Raw genomic sequence first — 25,935 nt, 5'->3', positions numbered from 1 at the left:
TCTTAACCCTCTGTGCCACAGGGAACTTCCATTTATCAAGTATTTTTATGCTCAAATTCTTTGCAAAACACTTTGCCAGATGCTGTAGGAGGAATAAAGCTTCATGAGAAATAATCTGTCTTCAAGCAGTTTACAACCTGGGAGGATTATATTTTCACTGGAAATCCTGAACCTTAAATTTCTTTTCTTTTCTTTTCTTTTTTTGTCTTTTTAGGGCTGCACTTGTGGCATATGGAGGTTCCTAGGCTAGGAGTCCAACTGGAGCTGTAGCCACCGGCCTACACCACAGCCACAGCAACGTGGGATCCAAACTGTGTCTGTGACCTACACCACAGCTCAAGGCAATGCCAGACCCTTAACCCACTGCGCAAGGCCAGGGATCGAACCCATGTCCTCCTGGATGCTAGTCAGGTTCGTTAACTGCTGAGCCGCGACAGTAACTTCTCTTAAATTTCTTTTCACCTTAGGAGTACCTTGGCTAAGTAATCATAATAGAACCATTTTCTGATAGTCACTCATGGTGTAGTTCTAGTTCTCTTTAACACACATAGTTAAACTCTAAGCCTGTGGTTCAGGACAGCTATGGAGAGGACATTTGTGGGACAGTCCCAGACTTCAGAAAACATCCTCAGGATTCTTCTGCTTTTGTATGTTGCTACCAGAAAACTGATAAGAGAGGAGGAAGGGATTTTGACTTTCCTTTCATCTTGTCCCCATGGGCTTCTTATGAACTTCAAATCTACTTAGGAACCTGTTAGAGGTTTTGAAAACTGCCCTTGTTCTGATATTTTAAGCCTTAAGCCATTCAGAGAACAAAATCCATTTTGAGAAGCACCTGGCAAAGCATTTGGTTAAAACATCTGAAACCCAATTAACCAACCAACCAACCAAAAACAAACAAACCAACAAAAAATGAACAATATTAACCAAGCAGGATAAAGAATGTCCCTTCCTCATTCCACACAAAATTATACTTTTGGACTCTTGGCAAAGATGGGGTCATTGAATCTCTTTCAATTCAGTGGTTCTTCTATTTGTTCCTGAAAGGTATCACCACTGTGCTGTGGCTGTGGCTGAAGTTTGTGATCTTCTCTGACATTGTTGGATTGGAAAGGTCGGCGACACTGGCTGGTGGGAGGTAAATGCACCGTGGGCTTGCCCGATGTGGCCAGTGGCTGCTGCTGTGCCATAGGAGCCCTTGGCAACTGGAGCCCTAGCCAGCCTGTCTTGGTCAGCCTTTGACTCAGGCTCTCCATTGCCCTCTTATGTCTGCTGGGTCAGGTTTGCGTGACAAGGCTTCATTTCTTTCCTGCTCTCTCCCAACCTCTGGACTTCTGATGAACACTGATACCTGCTTTGAATCAGGAATCAACTCTGACCCTGAGCTCCTTTTTATTTTTTAGAATCTCCTTCTAGGGTTAAGGTTAGCTTAGTCCTAGCCCTTTACTTCTTACTCCTTAGATTTTTTTTTTTTTTTTTTGTTTTTTAGGGCAGTACCCAAGGCATATGGAAGTTCCCAGGCTAGGGGTTGAATCAGAGCTGTAGCTGCCAGCCTATACTACAGTCACAGCAATGTGGGATCTGAGCTGCATCTGTGAACTACACCACAGCTCACAGCAATGCCGGATCCCTGACCCACTAAGCAAGGCCAGGGATCAAACCTGCATCCTCATGGATACTAGTTGGATTTGTTTCCACTGAGCCATGATGGGAATGCCCCTTAGCACTTTCTTTTAGCCTGTGGTTGGACAAAGCAAGGCCGCTGTCAGAGCCATAACTCTGGACCTGGATGGATGAACCAAGTTCTTCTCTGCTTTGGGGACCCCTGGGGGGGGGTTCTTCTGAGGGTGGGAGCTAGGACGGGGACAGTTGCCAGGAAGTGAGGGGAAATGTTCACTACTCATTGCTAGAACTCCCCTATATCTTGTATTGACCATGGAGGTGCATGGTGGTGACCTGAACTTCCTTTCCATCTGGAAGTTTCTACCATCTGGGTTTCTAATCCTTCTCCATAGGTGGGTAACCAGAGGAACTGCTTCCAAAGGAGGTAGATTTCTCTTTTAGCCACTGTCTCTTATTTGGTATTCTGAGCAAGAGGTCCAGGCTTATCAGCTGATAACAGGTGAGTCAACGGGCTTTGGAGACTGATTCTTTGCACCCAAGGTGTGACTACAACATTCTTTTCAATGAACAAAGAAGCATTATCAGACCTGAAGGGTGGGCAGGAGTCAGGACTAAGAGAAGCAAATGGAAAAATGGGAACTCAATGTTCCCTCCTGTTGCAATATATCATATTCCCTCAAAGTAGCTATTGACTGAAAGGCAAGGTGCCTTTGGGTGTGGTTCCCAATCCCAGCTGTCCTTTAGCATCTCCTGGGGAAACTTTAAAAGACATGTTAATGCTTTGGCCTGAACTCTAGTGATTTTCATTTAATGATTTCATGATATAAAATTACAAGGAATAATCTGGGAAAACAGCCTTCAAGAGGGCTCAGGAGAAGGTGAAGTGGAGAGGCTGAAAGGAGGTGAACTGGAAGGTGAAGAGGGAGAGTGGAGTGTTGAGAGGAAAGAGTCCCCAGTGGCTGATGTCACTGAGCTGGTGGTAGGTGGGGGTGGGGCTGATGAGACATTGGGAGCCAAAGGTCTGGATCTCAGGTTTTTGTTGGGGTGGAGGACAGGAGAGGACTCATATCTTTAGGCACAGTTTGGCCCCAGATTGGAAGTAGGAAGGGCTGGTAGAGGAGTCCAAAGGAGAGGAGCTTTGAGGAGGGAAGTCTGAGGCCAGACCTCAGAGGGAAGGCTCTTCAGAACAAGGCGGAAGAGCCTCTGTTGTCCAGAAATCCCAGGGAACCACTATGGAGGTTCTTTGGTATCTTGTGAAATCCTACAGAATGATGTGATGTCAAGTGATTATCATCAGGCAAGCCATTTAAACTCACAGAAGCTAAGTCTCCTCAACTCTGGAGTGGGACAGAGATATTTCTTACAGAGACGTGAAGATCAGATGCTGCTTGGCCCCAGCATAGAATGAAGCCAGGCTCAGTAAGTTTCAGTTTCTTCCCCTTCCCTAAAAAGAAATTCTCTCTCTATAGAGAACAAACCAGTGCTGAGGAGGGGGGAGAGGCAATATGGGGGGGTGGGAGGTTCAAACTATTGGGTGTAAGATAGGCTCAAGGACAGATTGTACAACATGGGAAATACAGCCAATATTTGTTTTTTGGTGAAAGTAACCTTTAAAAATTGTGTAAAATTAATTAAAAAAAGAACAATTCAAAAGCCCACAAGTTATCTCTCGCCAAACCCACATGGCTTTGGCTTGTATTAACTGTGTACAAACGCGAATCCTCTCAGATGGTGGTAAAATATGGTCAAGGATTTGAAAAAGCCATGCATGAGAGGGTGTGAAGGGCTGAAGTGGAAGAAGATTTGAGAAAATGAGGAAGAGAAAGGCCTGGACCAGGGTAGGGAGGAATATCAGAAAAAATGGGCTCAGGAATTGGTGGGGCAATGAATCAGGGAGTGGGCTGGTGGGGGAGGCAGCGTAGGGGCTTCCGTTCTCATTGCCTCCTTTTTCAACTCTAAAGTAGGCTCCAACTATATAATTCTGATGATGTGTGCCCCACCAGGAAATGATGCCTCATCACTGACTGGTCCATGTTAGAGTGTGATGCTTTGTGGGTGGCTGCCCCTGCTATCGAAAGCAACAACCTCCACAACACAAGCTGAGGAGGCATCCTGATTCCTGGGTCTATATAGCTTTGATCATGGAGAAATCAGAGCAAGCAGCCTCATTTTATACTTAAGGTAAAGGTTCTCTTGGGCTTTGTAGATGTGTTCTCAGTTCCCTGTGGGACCTCCTTCAGATGTACAAGAGTATGTACACATTCAGATGTTTGTCCACATATTTAAAAAGTTGCGCTTGTGCGAAAACATCTCTTTTTTTTTTTTTGAAGAAAAGGAAAGCAGCTTGACCCCAAACCAAGAGCCTCCCCAAGATCTTATTTCAACTTTATAACTAACCTATAATCACTACCTCTTAGGACCAGTTTCCTCTGCCAGACATGGGGGAAAAACGAGCTGGTTATACAGGATTACGAGCATTAAACTTTATGTGAAGCATTCAGCCAAAAGTAAGAAGAAACAAGGCAGCTCCTTTAGAAAGGATACTCAAGAGCAGTTTCATATTTTTTTCCCTTACAGACTTTTGCTTTGGATTTTGTTGAATTGTTCTCTGAATTAAATGTGGTTTCTTTAACCACCACCACCCTTGCCCCTGTCTCTAATTGCCCTGTGTATGGAAATATAACTGACAGGTTGATGGGAAACTCCCTAGCTCTCCAGTGGCTGTGTTTCCACATTGAAGTGGTAAAGGGGAAATGTAACTAGTTGTGCAAAAGAAAGACAGTGCCTGCAAAGGGGCTGAGAACCAGTAAAGTGTAAAAACATGGGTGGAACGGGGGATGGATAGGAGAAAAAAAAAAAAAAGACCCTAAATAATCTTTACTCTGGATATTTGGATTCATAAAAGGTGTTTGATTTTGGAGAAGAAAAAATCTGGAAGATTAGATGTTCTGTTTGAGAGCTTTGGGTGGTGTGAACAGGACAGTAATGACTTAATGACACCAGGAGCCAGATCTTAAACATGGGTCACAGAGTGCTCTCACACAAATGGCTTCCTGTGAGGCATTTTACGCCTGGGCAAAGTGAGGTCAAGAGATGTAGGTGGCCCAGCTATGGTCTTGATCCCAACTCACCTGTCTCTAACCATAGGGTCCTGCCACTGCACCAAATACAATCCAAATATTTGCAAATGCATTAGGAAAAAAAAAAATCACTTGACTATGATACCATCATGGAGGCCAGAGACCTGAGTTTGCCAGGTCTTTGCCTCCTCTCCACCCTGCTCATTGACTGCCTTTTGCCTTTTCCTCCCCTCAGTCTCCAAGTGGGAATGACAGACAAATCATCCACCCTTTAAACTTAGTAAACTTAATTGTGCATTGTTCATGATATTGCTATAAATGGGTCAAAATGCCAAGATACCCTCTAAATGTGCTCCAGCCCGGACCTATCCCTTCAATCATAAGGAAGCCCCTTTAGCTGGATGAGGATGAGCAGGGGAAAAGACACGATGTGGAAAATTTTCAGTCTTGTGTTCATACCCTGCTTCTGCAATCCTCTATTCATGAGAGTTTGGGCATGTTGCCTTGCCTCCCTCTCTGAGCCTTAGTTTCCACTTTCATAAAAATGAAGTTATACACATTTCCTTGTATTGCTGTGAAGATTAAACTGGAGAGTTTAGGTGCAGTCCAATAAACAATAGCTGCTTTTATTTCTGGGCACTGTCTTTGGAGAATTACACGCTACATTAACTGCTGAGAATCTAGTGGAGAGATCTTGTGCTATAAATTATACAAAGCTGGAAATATACAGGTCAACCATCCTGCCATCACCACCATTTACCTCCTTCATTTATCTGTAGGTTATATAATACAGTTAGATGAATGGGATTAAGTTATTCTATGGCTGTCAGTTCCTACTAAACGTGATACATCTTTATCAGATGAATGAAAAGTTAAGTGAGGTTTTTGCAAGAAAAGAGCTTATATTTAGGAAGAATTGAGTAATTGGTGGTGATGACTATGATTATTAAAGCATTATAATGGTATCTGCCTCTTGCCTTTATAGCACTTGAAGGCTTACGTCTCTGCAGGACAGTGGTCCTTCCCCCGCCACAACCTTGAGTTCTAGGTCAAAATTAAATTCTCGGCAACCTTCCCTTTCCACCTCTAGGCATTTCTCCCAGCTCCTCTGCTTCAGATGTCTTTTCCCTAGGCCTCTTGTCATGCGCAAGAACGTGCTTTCAGCAGCTATTTCTGATGGTCAAGTCCACTCCAGGTGCTGGGTCCTGGCTGGTTCATGCTACTCTTTTCAGCCCCCTCAGGAGCCTCTCAAGTGTCCACAAGCCACCCCGTAGTGCAGCCTCCTCTCCAGCTGCTTCATTGCCTTAGGTTCCTGCCTTCAGCTTTTGAGTTACTTTCTAGCCTTTTCCTCCTGGTAATCTTCCCACTGTTCCCTCACCTCCATCAGTCAGCCACATCTTAAGTCATCAAGCAAATATTTGCATTTCAGGATGCCAATTTACACTGTAGTCACTCCTGCTACCTGAGGACTGGCTCTTCTAAAATCCACACTGTTCTCCACAGCCATACATTATCAGTGATTTAAAGTATTTCTTTTTCCACAACGTAGTCCCTAGAAATGTCTTTCCTGGCTTTTAGTGGGATCCTGATCCCCTGACACAGACAGGCCGGGCTGGGGTCCACTTCTGTGAAGGTTGCCTGGAGCTTTTCAGGGTTTCAGATTTGTGAGCAGTGTTAGGAGGGGTGGGAAGCATGCACAGCGCTGTCAGAAGGCTCGGGGTGTGGTACAGAGGGCTGTGGGATCCTGTGTAATTTGGGGATGTGAGGAGGCTTCAGGGAAGAGGTGGTATTTGAGCTGGACTTTGCATATGGAAGGTGTGCCTTCTTGCACATGGAGATGGCAGTTAGGGTGGAGGAGGGGGCATTTGGGCAATGGAACTAATGGGCACTGGGGTCCAGGCCCAGGGGATAGTAAGTGGACAGGGAGAAACATAGGCTGGGGCCTGAGGACCAGTAAAAGATGGGTCAGGGAAGGGAGGTAAGGGATATTGGAGGGTGTGGGTGCCAGGCTGTCACGTCTGAGCCTAATTCAGCTGGGAGTGGGGAACGATGGAAAGTGTTTGGGTTCTGAAATATCCAGGGAGATGAGAGCTGAGAGCTGGAAGCTGGTGATTGGCAAATTCTGTCTGACTTTCTGCCACAATCAAACATGCAAATACTAAAGAAGCCAGATGTTAAGCAGTTAAGAGGGAGGGGTGGTAGAAAAACTTAATTTGGTTGTCAGTAAGCCAGAGAGAGACAGAACTTGACAATGATCTGAATCAAGAGAAGGTTTTTCAGGAAAGGAAAATATAAGCATAAGTGAGGAGGAGAGAAGAAAGAGGAAAGAGAGCGGCTGATCAGCAGGGACAACCAGACGGGAGCGTGTGGGGCCTCCAGAACCCTGGTGGAGAGGTTGGCCTTGGAGAGAGGGAGGGAGGAGACCTTGTTCTGCAGAGAATAGATAGCTGGTGGGGAGATGAGGAGAGATTCTAAGAGGTGCTCAGGAAGGATGGGATCCCACAGTAGACCAGGAAATACAAGCCAGAGTGGCAGCCATGGGGTCTGGCCATTTAGGGGACTGGGGATATTTGGGAGCTCCACGGAAAGATACAGAATGAGCAAGAGATTGATAACATGTGAAGGGGCCCTGGAAGAGGTTATTGAGCTGAAGTCATGGAATGTCGTGTCTTAATTTTGAATGTAAGATCAATCTTATTTTTTCCTTTAATGGTTAAAATTAGGTGTAGCTAGCAATTCTACAATCCACAGTTTCCCATATCCTCCCTCCTGATTTTTTGCCCTCATACCGTAGCATCATTCCTCCTCTGGGCCAAGTTCTACCCCCCCTTCTTCTCTGATCAGGTGTCAGTCCATGATCGGTTTGTCCTGCAATACAAGTGGCTTCTGGAAATAGAGTCAGTATCCCAATCCTTCTACTCTGTCACTCACCTTCTATTTCTTTCTGCAAATGGGAGATGAATTAGTTGAACTGCTTTTCCCAAATGAATTTCAAGGGTTTCACAGGCTCTTAACAGTTTCTTGCAAATTTATTCCCAAATACCTGTCCACAAGGTGTTTGTTTCAGAGAAGCAAAACCCAGTACTGTTTTCCTTTTCTCACCAAAGTCACATCTTGGCCACTTCTTGGAGCCATGGATAAGCCTGATTCTAAATTTCTTTTCACTTAAAAAAATTAATACAAGTAGAGCTCACATAATATCTAGAATGCAAAGTTCCTAGATGCCTATTTGAAATCATTATCTGGATTGGAAAGAGAGATTTAACTTACTTCATCTTCTTTGAAAATAATTCAATGAATTTCATTATATTTATAGTTGTACAATCATCACAACCTAATTAACTTATTTCATCTGCAGGGGTGAAAAGATGTCACATCTACAATTATATTTACATTCTGACATTATTAAAGTATAAGTCTATAATTTATATTCTGCCATGCATTGTGTTTCAGGAATACACACCAGAACCTCTCAACACAAATGCAGGAAAGGATATTTATAATTAAATGACAATATATACTTTCTGGCACCTACAGAGACTCTAGCTTTTCAAAGAAAAACTGAACTGAATTGAAAATTCAATGATATTAGCTCCCAATAAACTTTTTCGGGTGTCAGGAAATGGTCACCACCCTCCATCCTTAGTCCCGTATTCGCGCAGGCAGAAGCAAGTCACACGCATATGCACCCACACAGTTACTTTTCTCCTCTAGAAACATTGTCTGTTCTAGTATCACGAACCTCCCCTTAAGAGAGACGCATTCTTTTCATGACCCACTTCCTTACTAGCAATTCCTTGGACCTGAGTAGGAATTCTCCAATGTTCTCCGCCATGACTTGAGCGCTCTTCATCACGGGGCCAACTTCTCTTATTCACACCTCTGATCCTGAGCTATCGCCGCGAGGGTTATACCCCGCGCTGACTTCCCAGGCTCCTTCCTGCCTGACTTTGCCTACCTGGCAGGCCCAGGATGGTGAAGTAGGGCCGGCACTCGGTGAAGCCCGAGCTCTGCTGCACACAGCTCCGCCAGAGCCCCTCGTACTGGAACACGGAGGTGACCGGGTTGTCGTACAGGTCCTGGGTGCTCCACATGTCCATACCGGTGGCAGCGATGCAGCCCGCCAGGCCCAGGACGGACAGCAGGAAGCCCACCACTTGGCATGTGGTGGTGGACATGGCCTCGGCCCTGGTCCTTCCGCCCAGCTGCCGCCTTCGTCCTGCTGCGAAGCTGCTCTGATCAGATGGTTTCCCTCAGCCCTTGGTGTTTGCTCACAGTGTTTTCCTTAGATAGTTCAGTTTCACTCTTGGTTCAAGGGCATTATTTTTTCATTTGTTAGGGAAGCAGCCCCAAGAGGCACTTGTCCCGCTGAGCAAGGGGCAGGCCCAGCTGGTTTGAGGGCGCGGCGGTCTGACCGGACCCCCCCGCCCCTTCCGGGCTCCAGCTTTGCTGCAAGCGCGCCGCCATCTGGGGAAAAAGCACCACTGAGACCCTCCACAAGCCCTTCCTCGAGGCTCTGCTCAGCCTCGGAAAGGCACGGAAACCACTTGGGCTGACCACACTTAAAAAAAAAAAAAAAAAAAAAAATGGCCCCAAGGATCTCTCTTTCACCAGATGTTCGCATTTTCTCCTCCTAGCTCATAAATCACGTTCCACTGACATCTTTCCGTTCGGATCTTACAGAAACGTGTAGGGCAGGTATTATTATTCCCCACCCATATTTTTGCGAGGGGGTCAAGCCAGGTACAAATAGGTTAAGGAACTTGTCCAAGTGCTTTGAACCATGGCTGCTTTAAAAATGGCAAAAGTGGAGCTCCCATCTTAATTTCCAGTCTGGGGCTCTTTGTTTCCATATGGAGTGGCAGGGCCAGGCAAAGTTGTCCCCACATTTGAGAACAAACAGGAAGCCAAATCCTAGCGATAGGCTCTTGGTCCACAGATACAGGAACTGGGTTGAACAGAAGCAGGGCACGGTACTGACTGACATCTCGCCCTTTCACTCCTGCTGCAAGAACCACGAGAAGACCACATGGCAGGCAGAGGCAGAAGCAGAAGTCCCCCAAAGGCCAGGAGTGCGGAGCAGTGCTGCCTGGGCCAGACACCCTGACCTGGTTAGGGAAAGGCCTGGGATCTGCTCCTGACACTGTCCTTAATCTGCCATGTGCTGGGTGATTTGGGGCAAATGGCTCAACCTCTGTGGGTCACAGTTTCTTGTCTGTAATAGGGGAAGACTAAACTGGAATACTTAAGAGCCCTGGCAGTTCTCACACACTGACTTCTGCATTTTGGAGCAAAGTTTTCACTACATTTGGTCAAAACATCAGGAATTATATAATCACCTGAAAGAGAGACTTGGCCCCTGATCAGCCATTGCGTTTTGTCTATGTAATTTGATTTTAGAATTAGGTTGGAGAATGGATGGAGCTGCTGCTTCCTGTGGGTAATGCATATCTGGCTTCTGAATTCAGGTACATTTTAAGGAGACTCTCTCCAAATCTGGCTGTCAGTACCCTGATACACACCCACACACACCCATACCCCAATCTCTAGCCTATGCATGTTCTCCAGGAAACAAGCTTGTGCATCTGGACATTTCAATGTTATCTTGGGTGCACCCAGATACCACTCCCACAGCTTTATTCCCAGCAAACACAGAAAGCAAATATGCAAGGTCTCCCCTCTGATTTGAATGGAGGCAACACTCCCCTCGACCGCACACCTTGCTTTACGTTCTGTGATCAGTGTTTGTAGAGAAAGAAGAATAAGCCAGAAATCCCAAGAGAAGAGAGTAAGCAAGTGTTATCTGACTTAGGTGAAGTCATGTTAGTGGCTTTGAATTCCCTGAACTTAACTACAAGGCCAAGTCTAAAAGGTGGTAGTGGTGGTGATGGGACAGCTAGAAAATGTGACTCTGGTCTCTGCTGGTAGACAAGGATTGACCAATTGAAGGAAAATGTTGGAATAATTCAGGGATGATTCTGCCACTTCTTCTGTGGACAGAGTTCATTTTACTCTCGTTTCAACCAAGAGGCAGGCTTTTTATTCACAAGGAGGTCTGTAAGAGTTTGGTTTCCAGTTGTTCATCTTATGCCATTTGTCTGCCTTCTTCCCCCGACACACATTGACCATAGTACCATCCAAATAGTAGATTGAAAATGGAAAAATTAAAAAGAAAAAGTTATCATAGTCATCTATTCTCACTCATGGAAGTTCTCCCTCCCACACCCCTATGCCAATGTTTTTATGCAAAACTTCAAGACAGGCAAAAAGGTTACTCAGGTAATAACACATTAAGCTTTTTTTCTCTTGTTTGAAATAGTGATGGTGGCTTTATTTTTCTGAAGGAAGGAAAAGTTAATTTTTTTTCAGCTGTGTCTGTGTCATGTGGAAGTTCCTGGGGCAGGGATCGAACCCGTACCACAGTCGCAATGGCAATGGTGGATTCTTAAACACCTGCACCGCAAGGGAACCTCCAGGGAAGTTAACTTTAAAGGGTAAACTAAAGCTCCCTCTATCTAGGAGGAAGACTGAATTAGTAGAAATTGTAAGTCTACACACTATTTTTATGTGAAATAAATATTGACATGTTTTTAAAACATCTGGAGGATGGGATTTTTCACTTCCTGGTGAGTCTTTGTGCTCTGAAATGAGTGGACCACTGCTTGAGTTATCACTGTCAAAGAGTAAATGAGGGCCCACAGAGGAACATCTGGCTTCCTTGTTCATGGCAATAGGCTTTGTTAAGATGAATTAAATGTATCTCTAATGATGGCGATAGCTCATGGTTTAATTATAATAATACATGATAATAATAATGATAATTCATGGTCTGATTCTGTTTAACAATTAGTGGGGTTGTTACGATATTGTTTAATCACCTTGCAAATGGAGAAAAATTTTTTGCTAACTTTTTAGGGGGAATCATCTCCATGTTCAGTTTCATATATTGTTCTGGCAGGGCCATTTCAGTTTAGTAAATTTCCAGGAGCTTATTTTATTTTACTAATATTGGAGAAAACATTTCCACTACCTTTTCTTCACCTCATCATAGGAATATTAACATAAAACCATCTATGGTAATAGGAAAAATAGTCAAATAGCCATATAAAATATTATAGCTAGAAATATGAGAGGAGTAAAATTAGTAGTATTATCAGTGAGGCAAATAATTGATACATCTATTGATTTTTTTCTTTTAAAATATTAACACCCTTTATAGTCCTAATTTCTGACTCTACCTTTTGGTGCTCATAATAGAAAGTTTGGAAGCAGGGAAATTTTAAAATTTATTTATTTATTATTGAAGTATAGTTAATTTACAATGTTTCAGGTGTATACAAAAGTGATTCAGTTATACAGAGGTAGGGAAAAATTTAGCAAATCTTACTTATAATTTTAAATCCTAGAAAAAATATTTGGTATACTTTCTTTTTTTTTTTTTTTCCTTTTTTTTTTATTTTAGGGCCGCACATGTGGCATATGGAAGTTCCCAGGCTAGGGGTCGAATTGGAGCTGGAGCTACTGGCCTTTGCCACAGCCACAGCAACACAGGGTCCCAGCTGTATCTGCAAACAACACTGCAGCTCAGGGCAACAGCAGATCCTTAGCCCACTGAGTGAGGTCAGGGGTCAAACTTAATCCTCATGGATACTAGTTGGATTTGTTACCACTGAGCCATGATGGGAACTCCTGGCATACTTTCTTTTTATCCATTCTCTGTATTCATTTTTACGTGATTAGGAGATTATGCATTTAATGTTTTGCTCTTTTCACTTAATTGCATATATGTGCAGTTAAAGCAACTTGTAACTATGTTTAATATATTCAATGTTAAATTGAGTATATTAGTATTAATATACTCATATTAATTAGTATTAATTTGAGTATATTAATATTCCATTATATAGAAGTGCTATTATTCACCTAATTAGCATCTTTTTTTTTTTTGGCCACACCTGCAGCATGCAGAAGTTCCTGGGTCAGGGATTGAACCCTCGCTATAGCAGTGACCAGAACCACAGTAGTGACAACCTCGAATCTTTTAACTGCTAGGCCATAGGGGAACTCCAGCATCTATTCTTATCTTTTTAGATTACACCCTTCCCCCAGATTTTTTTGTATGAAAAACAATGTTGTGAACATTTTTCACATTAATTTTTGCCAGCATTTCTGATTACTCTTTTAGGGCAGATTCATAAGAGTAGAATTAAGATGTCAAAGGGTGTGAGGTTTTAAAAAATGTTTTTTATGGAGAACTAGATTTTTTTTCCTATGAATTTTATTTCTAGCAGCAGTATTTGAAAAATCTTGCCTCACTGTACACTTATCTACATTGTGAATTTGGTAAATTATATGCAATCACTTGTTTTAAACGCTTTGCTTTGATTACTAACGAGTTTGAAACTTGTTTTTAAACAGAAATTTATGGAGTTTTTGTTTTTCCCATTTCTTGAGTTGTCGCTTTGTATTTCTTCCTCATTTATTTACTGGAATTTTATTACTTTTTCTGTCAGTTTATATGAATTATTTATTTGTTAAGGATCTTAATATACTGCTGTGAATACTAAGAAGATCTTTTCCCACTGATTATTTGCTTTTTTCATGGTTTTAGAAAAAAATGTAATGCATTCCATTTATTTTTATTTTTTTATTTTTTGCTTTTCAGGGCCATATTTTTTTTAGGGTGTATCCAAGTTACTAGCAGCCCAAGATGGCCAGGAGCTATTTTGCTCTCTTGTCTCCTTTCTGGATGCATTATGGATTATCCCAGCTTAACATGAAGCTATGTCTGAAGAAAAAATGAAAAACCATGGCAAATTCCAAACAATTCTCTCTCTCTCTCTCCCTCTTTTTTTTTTTTTTTTTTTGCCTTTTTAGGGCCGTACCCTTGGCCTATGGAAGTTCCCAGGGTAGGGGTGAATAGGAGCTGCAGCTGCTGGCCTACACCACAGCCATAGCAATGCCTGATCCAAGCCGAGTCTGCGACCTACACCACAGCTCAAGGCAATTTTATATCCTTAACCCACTGAGCGAGGCCAGGGATTGAACCCACAACCACATGGTTCCTAGTTGGATTCATTTCCACTGCACCACGATGGAGCTCCATGCATTCCATTTATATGCTCACAATACCTGGTACATAATAGGTACTTAATAAAAAAAATCTGTTGAATGATGTAGTAAAATGAGTGTTCTTTTATGTTTTCTTCCATCATTTCTATGCCTAGGAATTTATTTTCCATTTAGAAATGATACTAGAATTATTTTAAAATTTTAGAAAATTTATGTATTTTTACATTTAATTAATCTGAAGTCTATTTTGGCTTACAGTCTATAATTCTTTTTTTTCCCTCAAAAAAGCTAAGTGATATTTTTTGCAGCACTTACTGAATAATGTTCCCTTTCTCCATTGCTTTGTAAAACCTCCTCTATCTATGCGAAATTCACAAATATGCCTTTCTAATTTTAGACTTTGTTCCATTGACCTGTCTGTTCCATCTTTGGGCCAAAGAATCCTTTTAATTTTCACAGCTTTAGCATTTGGTTGAATATCTGGCAGAGTTAGCTCTCTACTTTTGTATTATTCTTAAAAAAAATTTAAAAGTTATTTTCATCTTCTTCTTATAGATAACCAACTTGTCAAGTTCCCAGAGGAAAACTCTTACTGGTATTTTGACTAGAATTCTTGTAATGTTGTCCATACATGCTTAGGCTCTGCAAAAATTCTGCTTAGGTTTGAACCCCCACCTGCCATGTAGTATTACGGTGTCATGGGGCAAATTGTACAGCCTTTTTGTGCTTCAGTTTCCTTATCTATAAAATGGAAATAACACTACTACTTACCTCATTGGGTTGTCATGAAAACCAAAGTATAAGATAATTTATGTAAAGTCATATAATTATGTACACTATATTTACAAAAATGTAAATTAATATATGTTAATTTCTTGAACCAATACCTAGTGCAGAGTAAGGTCTCAATGCATTTTATTATTATTATATAATTAATTAAATATATTATTTTTATTATACATTAATTAGGAACAAATTCTCATCTTTATAATATTGCTATCTAGGAGCCTGTAGTATATATTTCCATTTAATTGACTTTCAAATTTTTCTTAGTGAACCTCTTTTTTCATTTTGATACTTTTTTTTTTTTGTGGCTTTTTTTGGTGGCTTTTTATGGCCACCCATGGCGTATGGAGGTTCCCAGGCTAGGGGTCTAATCGGAACTATAGCTGCCGGCCTATGCCAGAGCCGCAGCAATGCCAGATCCCAGCCGTATCTGCAACCTACACCACAGCTCACAGCAATGCCAGATCCTTAACCCACTGAGCGAGGCCAGGGATCAAACGTAACCTCATGGTTCCTAGTCGGATTCATTTCCACTGCACCACGCTGGGAACTCATTTTGATTCTTGACAAATATTTAAAGATATTATTCCTAAGTGTTTAACATATCTCATTGTCCTGTGTTGCCTCTCTCCCCAGCTTTTATCATACACAAAGGAAACAAAGTTATTTTAATTCTCTTAATGCCTTACCCTCTCTCATGCCACTGTGTCTTTTCTAATGATGTTCTCTCTCTTTTTGGAAGACCCTTTATCTCTTTATCTTCTTGGGTAACTCAGATGTGTCGTTAATAACTTCGCTCAGCTGTCATTTCCTTTAGGATGTCTTCCCTTTCCTCATGTCTGCACCCTGTACCTTGCAAGGCACTGACTATGCTTTATTGCAGTGATTCTTTTTTAAGTGTGCAATACAGTGGTTTTCATTATTTTCAGTTATATGCCATAAAAACAGTAGATATTATAATATCTTCCTTACTCCAGAAAGAAATCCCGTACACTTTAGCTCCTACATCCAACCCTTTCCATTCCCTCAGCTCTCAGCAACCCCTAATCTAATTTCTGTGTCCATAGATTTGCCTATTCAGGACAATATGTGGAATTATACAATATGTGGTCCTTTTGATTGGCTTCTTTCACTTAGCATAATGTTTTCAAGATTTGCTCATGTTGTAGCATGCAGCTGTACTTCATTTGCAAAATAATATGCCAGCATGAGGATAGACTACATCTTGTTTACTCTTGATCAGTGGACATGGGTCATTTCCAATTTTTTGCTATTATGAATATACTTATTGCAGTGATTCCTAATTGGGGCTGATTTTGCCTCTAGGGGCAATGTTGCCATGTCTAGAGACATTTTCATCATCACAGCTAGGGGGCAGGGAAGGTGCTGCTACTCCCATCTAGTGGCTGGAGGCCAGGGATGCTGCTAAATATTCTGTAATGCCCAGAACAGTAACCTACAAAAAAGAATTATATGGCCTAAAATGTCAATACTGTTGAAATTGAGAAACCTTGTGTGGCAATGGTTTGTTTACCCTCTGTCTCTCTTTTTGGATTTATGAGTCTTTTACTTTACTATGTTCCCCATGTGCAGACAGCTTGGGACATAGTAGGTGCTCAACAAATGTTTGTGGAATGAATAAATGTTCTTTCTAGTGTCAGGATTTCTGTGTGGCTGTTTATTTCTCTAATACTTTTGTGTTGAGGGGAGGCTTTACTTTTCCTTCCTTATCTCTGCCAAGAGGGAACCTTGTCCAAACCTGGTCAGCTCAGGACAGGGAGCCAGTTATGGTTCTAGCGAAATGACTTTGTCTACGAAGGTTGATGCCAGTCCTACATCTGGGTTTCTCTGGAGTGTTTCATTGTCCCTGACTTCTCCCCTCTGAGCCTGAGTGTCTGTGTCTGAATTCTTGGGAGTGTGTAGCTTCTCTATGGAAATATAAAAATTCTGTGCTTTCATTTCAATGGCAATGGGAAGGAAATTAAAACAAGTGGCTCTGGCTGGCCACTTATGGTTTAGGCTTTTTTTTTTTCTTGGTTTAGGTTTATATTGGTGTTTATGATTATGTTTATGTCAAGAGAATGAAGTGATAACTTCAACTGTTACAGGAACAAAGGGTTCATTCCAGTTCAGACAGAAGCAGAGTCAGGGGAATTTCTCCCCAACTTGTGGCACTAGGACCAGGAGCTTAGACACCTATGTGCAGAACCAATACCCCAGCAGCATCACCAGCAAGCCCTGCACTGTCCTGTCTTTGCACAAACTCGATGCAATAATTAGGGGCATTGAATACACAGTGGAGACCTTTCCCTCCCCAGGTCCAGAAGAAATTGGGTCAATAGCCTGAAAGCCACATTTCAGTAGCATTGCTTCACAACCTAACCTCAGATGAACAAAACCACTGCCAAAAGCAGCCAGTATAGATGCCTTCTCACCACAGATGGGAAAGGAGCATTCCCTGAGGGGGTTGTGGCTAAGTGTGAGATGTGAGTACCTCAAAGTTATTAATACCATTTTCTAAAACAAACCCATGCAAATAGAGAATTTGTTTAATAGTACTGAAGTCAAAACACTGAGAAAGGAGAAATTCAAAATAAGGCTTGAGGCTTTATCTTTGTCCTATTATAAACTCCACATGAAAACCAACAAAATCCCTAACACCCAAAGAATCCTAACATTTGGGTTTCTTAGTTTTTTTAAAAAAGTATTTTTATACATAGGATCCTTCATTTTATTGTTTTTTTCTTTTTCAGCCACACCTGAACATGGGTTCAGGATCCAACTGGTGCCTCCAGAGAGGCAAAATGGATCATTAACCCACCGAGCCAGAGGGGTAACTCTGGTTTCTTAGGGTTTTTTTTTAAATGGTATTTAGATTACATAATGCATTAGGAATTTAAATCTATTATACTCGTATGTATATATATATTTTTCCTCTTTAGGGCCATACCTGAGGCATAGGGAAGTTCCCAGGTGAGCGGTCTAACCAGAGCTACCACTGCCGGCCTACGCCAGAGCCACAGCACATGGGATCCAAGCTGAGTCTGTGATCTACATGGCAGCTCATAGCCATGCCAGATCCTTAACCCACTGAGCAGGGCCAAGGATCGAACTTGCAACCTCATGCATACTAGTCAGGTTTGTTACCACTGAGCCACAATGGGAACTCCCTATACTCATGTGTATTAAAGTGACATTAAAATGAGTATAATTGAAATCAACATTGAGGGGCTGCAAGAATTTTTTTCTTTTAAAAGGGATTCCTATAAAATTCTTTTGGAAAAACTACTTCTCTGAACTGTTTAGCCACAGGATCTTCACATACGAACAAACACAAAGGTTCTAAGAGAAGGAAAGAAGGCCTAACAGCACTTTCAGCCTGGCCCAGTTTTAGCTCTGTGAACATGGGCAAGTCTTTTTACCCTCTGAGTCTCCATCTCGTCACCTGCAAAATAAGTAGGGGTGGGTGTTGACAGCTGTCGCTAGTCCAGGATGCCCCCCAAGACTGCGGCCCCAGTCTTAGGCAAGAGGTGAGGCTAGGAAGGTGCCTTTGTGCTGCCTTTGTGTCTTAGAGCCTTGGGTTCCCTGTTAAGGCTGTGAGTTTGGGCTTAGATGCAGGCAAGGCAGCGTCTGAGCCCTGGCTCCCTTTCTATGTGACCTTGGGCAAGTTACCCCAGTTTTGCTTCCTTGTTTCTTAAAGGGCAGTAATGATACCACCAGGTCCACCAGGCAGTTGTTGGCTTAAGTGTTGGTGCCCTATTTGCCATTGTTATCTGCCCTTTGTGAAGCCCTATGAATCCCTCAGGCGTCATGCAGGCACTCTGTGTGTGGTAAGGTCAGCCTCAGGCTGATGCTCCTTTGTGGCCCCTCGCTCTGCATGGACCAAGGTCCTAGCCTCTAAAGAGATTTTGGCATTTTACATGGGAAGTGGGGAAGAATCCCAAGAGCAGGCGGTGTGTCTCCAGGCTCAGGAAGGGCAAAGAGGACACAGGGACGTGAAGGTGGCTTGCCGTCCTCCAGTCCCTGGTAGAGCAAGACCCCATTGAACCAGCAGCTGGTCACCCACAGATCGGGCTCACATTCTCCTGTTTATACCCAGTCACTTCCTCTCTCAATTTGGCACTCAAGGTTCTCCACAATCCCTCTCCACATAAACCCTTTTCTCCAGCCAAGGTCATTCATTTTCTCCCAAGTCAGACTCAGGTGGGAGCACCCTCATGCCTTAGCCTTTGCCGTTTCTCCTTCTGTGATGTTGATGCCTAACAACCTTTCAAGGGTCACTTGTGGGATTTCCTCATCAGTGGGTCTCTTCCTGAGCAGTCCACCCTCATCATCTCCTGCAGCACTGGCCCCCTCTCCTCTCTACCTATCACCTTGTCATACCCACCCTGGGGTGCATGTTCCCATTTTGGGGGTTGCTAGACCACAGAATCCTGAGGTGGTAGTGAGCTCTCCATCCATAAGTGTGGAACATATAAAAGACCAAGTCATTATGTGGCTGAATCTTCACCTCTTACCTTCTGTGGGTCTCAGTCTTGACCCTGCAGCCAAATGGGCAATTTCTGGAGGGGAAGCCCTACTGTCCATTTCTGATCCTCCTTACTGTGCCCACATCAGACCAATGCCTCACTCCAGACTTTGATGTATATTTATGGAAGGAACAAAGAACTAAGAAATAAAAATGACAAGTGCCTTCATTGTCTTACTCTGTTCCCTGAGTTAGACAACTGTAACATTTCCTACTCTTGAGAACTTGATTTTTTTCTTCAAGTTAACGTGACATTTGCCATCTACAAAGCAAACAAATCCTTGTGTGGCCAACATGCCAGGCTGGGGAGGTGGGGATCACAGCCCCTGCCCCTTTGCACCCCCTGTGGCAGAGCGCAATTTCCACAAGGGTCTTCCCTGCAGAGAGAGCCCTGAAGCTGGTTCCATGTGGCCAATACTTTCTGGAGGTCAGGACCCTAAAGCTACAGAGAAGGGGGCACCCCCCAGAGAAACACAGCACTCTGTTCATTGTCTCTGTTCCTTTCCTCTGCCCCTTTTCTGTTGCTGCCACCTGCTGAGGTGGCCCCTGAAAGCTGGGATCAGGCACAAGGGGGTCTGGAGATGAAATTCAGTTCAGGGGATTTCACAGGCCCCAACTCAGATTCAGAGAACTTGGGGCTAAAAGTAGGAAATGGTTACAGCCTGGGCTCCTGGGTTCTATACCTGTGGGTGATCCAGGCTCAATGCCTTATTGGAGCTATTTTTAAAATGTGCCCTTGGGGAGAATTGGGTACCATCCAGCTAGGGGTAAACGCGCTCTCCCTGCTCCAGGAAGCTTCTCTCACTGTTTCCTCCACTCCTGTTGCTACCCTGGTGGTGGGGGCACTTGCTCCTCCTTCTTCGTGGTCTCTCTACTCTGCCCCAGGCAGGGGCCGCTGGCTCCTGTTGCCTCTGTCTCCCTGCCCATGCCCCCGCCCGCCATCCTGCCAGGTAGCAGCCCTTACCTGGCAGCCCCAGCAGGGTGAAGTAGCCCCGGCACTCGGTGAAGCCAGAGCTCTCTCGGACACAGGAGCGCCATAGCCCTTGGTAGTTGAACACAGCTGTCACAGGGTTGTTGTACAGATCCTGGGTGCTCCATTGGTCCATACAGGTGGCGGCAATGATGCCTGCAATCCCGATCAGTGAAACCACAAACCCCAAGCCCTGGCAGGCGGTCACGGCCATGGTGGGTTGACGGGGTTGACAAGGAGTGCCACTCGACAGAGGGACAGCCCAGTTCTGAGAGTGCCGTGCCGTAGGGATGGAGTTTTCTCAGGTAGGCTGGCACGCACGTCACGAATGGGCCGGGTAATGGAGGAGGGGACTCAACAGTGCCACCTGGGCTCGCCCTGCTCCTTTATCTACCCGACTGAGATAATTTCCACAACATGGTACCAAGAGCCATTTGTTTTCCACCATTTGTACACCCTACTCACTGTTTACCTTTTGAGGGAGTTTCTTTCTTGATTAGCCAGGCTCCCTTCTGTAGAGTTTAAAACAGGAGCAGAGGCCACTGCTTGAAAAGCCCCACAGGTTGGCCAGGCAGGGCTCCCAGGAGCTAAGCCACAAAATCCTTGGAGATGAAAGGACTTCATCTATGTGGCCCTCCCACGGTACTGCTGCCACTTTAGTTAAAAGCCTGGGTAAGGCAGCTGATTCTCATTAAGCACTGCTATGAAGTACAGCCAATTCTCATTATTAACCACTGTTGTTCCTAAAGTCTCCAGGAACACTGAATTAGCGAATACTGAATTGTTGTGTCTGAGGAACCAATCCAGGGTTTGGTTCCTATGAGCCTCTGGTTACATTTCCATCGACCAGCCCATACCTAGCCTTGTTAAGTGAGGGTTTCTGCTTAAAGACACCTTATTTAACACACGTCATCGATTCATTAACATGGAACTCATGGCCAACAGCACTAGAACTCATGCCTGAATGGAGCTGACCTAACACATCCTTTTCTCTGTCAGGCATATCCCAGCCTTCTTGCACCAAGTAACACAAGCCAGCGCTTCAGCATTATGCTTGAGGCCATTTTAAATAGAGAAATCACCAACAAAAAAGCACTAAAAGGAGAATAACATGTCACTAAATATACAGTGAGAAGGGCACATATTTACAGGATAAGCTAAGAAGGCAGAGTGTTGCTTGTTCCACCTCAGCTGGGAATAGAACAAGCTCCCACAAACTACCTCCAGCTCACCAAGACTTAACAATTACAATGGAACCCCCAGGAAAATCAGATAATATTGGTTAAAGACATAAAAGAAGTAACCAAAATCATAAGTAAATAAGACACCATGAAAAAAGAGCAGGAAGATTTGACAAAATCCCCTTTAGAATTTCTAGAAGTGAAATATAGTGTCAGTGAAACAAAAAGCTCAGTGGACAGTGTAGGAAGCACAATTCTGGCCCCTATGGTTTCTGTCTCATGTAATACCATGGTTATATTATGTTATAGGGCAGAAGGAGTTTCACAGATAGCAATTTACTAATCAGGGACCTTAAAATAGAGAGTTGATCCTAGATTATCCAGGGAAACACAATGTAATCCTATGACCCCTAAGTAGCCAAAGAGGAAGGCAGAACAGGGAGTGAGAGAAATGCAGGAGAAAGCAAGTCAGAGATTGGAAGAATGAGAAGCATTTGATACACCAGTGTTGACTTGAAGGTGAAAGGAGTCACAAGTCAAGGAAACAGGAACCTCAGTTCTATGGCTGCAAAGAACTGAGTTCCTCTAACGCACTGTGACCCTGGAAGAGGACCTCGAACTCCATATCAGAACCATAGCCTTGGCTGATACCTTGATTGAAGCCTGGTGAGACCACAAGCAGAGTATCCAATCATAGCATGCCAGACACTGAAAGAAATTGTGAGATAATACATGGGTGTTGTTCGAAGCTGAAAAGTTTCTGAAAATTTGTTATGGAAGCAGTGGAAAACTAACGAGAGGTAATTGGCAGATAACACATAGCTGAAGTTAGCACTCATAAACTAAAAGAACTGAGAAAAGTATGCAAAATGTAGATACAAATAAAGAGATGGAAAACATGGAATAGCAGTAAGAGGCATAGAAGATAGAATGAGAAGTTTCAACATACATTCAATAGGAGTACAAAAGAAAGAAAATAAAGAGAATGAGAAAAAGACAATATTTGATAAGTTATTTATTATTATTATTATTTTATTCTTTTTAGGGCTGTACCCAAGTGGCATATGGAAATTCCCAGATTAGGGGTCCAGTCGGAGCTGTAGCCGTCAGCCTATGCCATAGCCACAGCGATGCAGATTGGAGCAGCGTCTGCGACTTACACCACAGCTCATGGCAATGCTGGATCCTAAACCTGTTGAGCAAGGCCAGGGATTGAACCCAAGTCCTCATGGAGACTAGTTGGGTTTGTTAACTACTGAGCCATAATGGGAACTCCTTGATAAGCTATTAGTTAAGAATTTTCTGTAACTGATGAAAAGGATTAATCTCAAATTAAAGTTGAACAGTAATTCCACAAAAGATAAATAAAAATAAAACAATATATGAATGTATTGCCATATTGCAAAAATACCAGAGATAAAGAGAAAAACATTTTAGAAAAATAAAAGACAGGAATTACAGTCATTATATCAATTGCACCAATAGAAACCAGGTGACATGAAAATAAGAGTATCAACCTCAAGACAGGTCACAGATGGAGAGAAAAATTTGCAAAAAATATTTTTTAATTCAAAACATGTTTGGATCAAAGACTCACCCAAAATATGCAAAGAACTATTGAAAGTCAGTAATAAGAAAATGAACATTCTGACCGGTGTGAGGTGATATCTCATGGTAGTTTTGATTTGCATTTCTCTTATAATCAGTGGTGTTGAGCATTTTTTCATGTGTTTGTTGGCCATATGTATATCTTCTTTGGAGGACAGTCTATTCAGGGCTTTTGCCCATTTTTTCCATTGATTGATTGGTTTTTTTGCTGTTGGGTTGTATAAGTTGTTTATATATTCTAGAGATTAAGCCCTTGTCAGTTGCATCATTTGAAACTGTTTTCTCCCATTCTGTAAGTTGTCTTTTTGTTTTCTTTTGGGTTTCCTTTGCTGTGCAAAAGCTTTTCAGTTTGATGAGGTCCCATGGGTTTATTTTTGCTCTAGTTTCTATTGCTTTGGGAGATTGACCTGAGAAAATATTCATGATGTTGATGTCAGAGAGTGTTTTGCCTATGTTTTCTTCTAGGAGTTTGATGGTGTCCTGTCGTATATTTAAGTCTTTCAGCCATTTAGAGTTTATTTTGGTGCATGGTGTGAGGGTGTGTTCTAGTTTCATTGCTTTGCATGCAGCTGTCTAGGTTTCCCAGCAATGCTTGCTGAATAGACTTTCTTTTTCCCATTTTATGTTCTTGCCTCCCTTGTCAAAGATTAATTGACCATAGGTGTCAGGGTTTATTTCCGGATTCTCTATTCTGTTCCATTCATTGGTCTGTCTGTCTGTTTTGATACCAGTACCACACTGTTTTGATGACTGTGGCTTTGTAGTATTTCTTGAAGTCTGGGAGAGTTATGCCTCCTGCTTGGTTTTTGTTTCTCAGGATTGCTTTGGCGATTCTGGATCTTTTGTTGTTCCATATAAATGTTTGGATTGTTTGTTCTAGTTCTGTGAAAAATATCATGGCAGTCCCACTCTTGGGCATCTATCCGGACAAAACTCTACTTAAAAGAGACACGTGCACCCGCATGTTCATTGCAGCACTATTCACAATAGCCAGGACATGGAAACAACCCAAATGTCCATCGACAGAGGATTGGATTTGGAAGAAGTGGTATATATACACAATGGAATACTACTCAGCCATAAAAAAGGAATGACAGAATGCCATTTGCAGCAACATGGATGGAACTAGAGAATCTCATACTGAGTGAAATGAGCCAGAAAGACAAAGACAAATACCATATGATATCACTTATAACTGGAATCTAATATCCAGCACAAATGAACATCTCCTCAGAAAAGAAAATCATGGACTTGGAGAAGAGACTTGTGGCTGCCTGATGGGAGGGGGAGGGAGTGGGAGGGATGGGGAGCTTGGGCTTATCAGACACAACCTAGAATAGATTTACAAGGAGATCCTGCTGAATAGCATTGAGAACTTTGTCTAGATACTCATGTTGCAACAGAAGAAAGGGTGGGGGTAAAATGTAATTGTAATGTATACATGTAAGGATAACCTGACCCCCTTGCTGTACAGTGGGAAAATTAAAAAAAAAAAAGAAAATGAACAACTTAATTAAAAAATGGGCAAAAGAGCTGAAGTGTTCCTTAACAAAGAGAACAAACAGCAAATAAGAATCTGAAAAGATGCTCAACATCACACGCCATTAGGGAGTTACAAATTAAAACAACTACATACTTGTTAGAATGGCTAAAATCTGAAACACTAACATCAAATTCTAATGAGAATGTGGAGCAATAGGAACTCATTTGCTGTTGGTGGGAACACAAAATGGCACAGCCATTTGGAAGACAGTTTAGTGGTTTCTTACAAAACTAAACATACTCTTACCATATGATCCAGCAATTGCACTTCTTGATATTTACCCAAGTTGAAAACATATGTCCTCAGAAAAAACTGCACACAGCTGTTTATGAGAAGCTTATTCATAACTGACAAAACTTGGAAGTAATGACGATATCCTTCAGGAGGTGAATGGATAAATAAACTGTGGTACATTCAGGCAATGGAATATTATCCAACGCTAAAAAGAAATGAGCTATCAAGACAGGAAAAGATATGAAGGAAACGTAAATGCATATGACTAAGTGAAAGAAGCCAACCTGAGAAGGCTGCATACCTCATATTCCAACAATAAGACATTCTGGAAGTGGCAAAGCTATGGAGGCAGTAAAAAAGATCAGCAATGGTCAGGGGCACACATTTTCAAGGCAGTGAAGTTATTTTGTGTGATGCTATAATGGGTGGATCTCCATCACTATACATTTATTAAAACCCATAGAATGTACAAGGCATACGCTAATGTCAACTATGAACTTAGGGTAATAGTGATATGTCAGTGCAGGTTCCTTGATTGTAATAGGTGGACCATTCAACTGCTGGATGTTGGTTGTGGGGGAGGCTGTGCATGTGTGAGGGCAGGGCTTATATGGGAACTCTATTTTTCCATTCAATATTACTGTGAACCTAAAACTTCTCTAAAACATAAAATCTATTTTGAATTAAAGGGCCGAGTTCCATATTTGGGTTGATCTCTGAATGGAGAGAGAAGAGCAGCTCTGGAAGGGCAGAGCAGAGAACAAGACTTCATTAGGGGCAGGATGCTGGAATCAAAGATGCCTATGAAAATGCAAAATTACTGGGAATTCTGAGAAATCTTGATGTGGGCAGTAGACTCTCTTGAGGTGTGGAATGAATGCTCAAGACAATCTCATTTAGGTCTTCAGGGACGGGGAACCCCTAGGGGAAATCTCAGTTACATGACCAGGAACAGGGACCATATTCTGGTGATGTGCTCAGTCATGGGGAGGATGGAAGTCAGAACACATTCAAACTCTCAGAAATGGGGCAGTTGTGTGGCTTGAGTTGGGAAGAGATGATCTGACTCAAAATGCTCATCAGGAGTTCCCGCCATGGCGCGGCAGAAATGAATCCCACTAGGAACCATGAGGTTGTGGGTTCAAAACCCGGCCTCACTCAGTGGGTTAAGGACCTGGTGTTGCCGTGAGTTGTGGTGTAGATGGCAGATGTGGCTTGGATCTGGTGTTGCTGTGGCTGTGGCTGTGGTGTAGGCCGGCAGCTGTAGCTCCAATTAGACTCCTAGCCTAGGAACCTCCATATGCCTCAGG

At 42.8% G+C, this 25,935-nt stretch overlaps 1 protein-coding gene across 2 annotated transcripts in view; it reads right to left on the bottom strand.

Moving 5' to 3' along the window:
- CLDN18 (claudin 18) overlaps window positions 1–20,329 on the bottom strand; it is a 29,189-nt gene extending 8,860 nt beyond the window's left edge. The window contains exon 1 of one of the 2 annotated variants that reach the window (XM_021068338.1): window positions 20,054–20,329. In XM_021068338.1, the coding sequence (XP_020923997.1) occupies window positions 20,054–20,273 (220 nt within the window). In that variant the 5' untranslated portion in view covers window positions 20,274–20,329. 2 annotated transcript variants of the gene reach the window in all.

This window comes from Sus scrofa, chromosome 13, assembly GCF_000003025.6.
Source record: "Sus scrofa isolate TJ Tabasco breed Duroc chromosome 13, Sscrofa11.1, whole genome shotgun sequence".
Classification (NCBI taxonomy): Eukaryota; Metazoa; Chordata; class Mammalia; order Artiodactyla; family Suidae; genus Sus; species Sus scrofa.
This window is presented reverse-complemented; position numbering and strand designations above follow the sequence as displayed.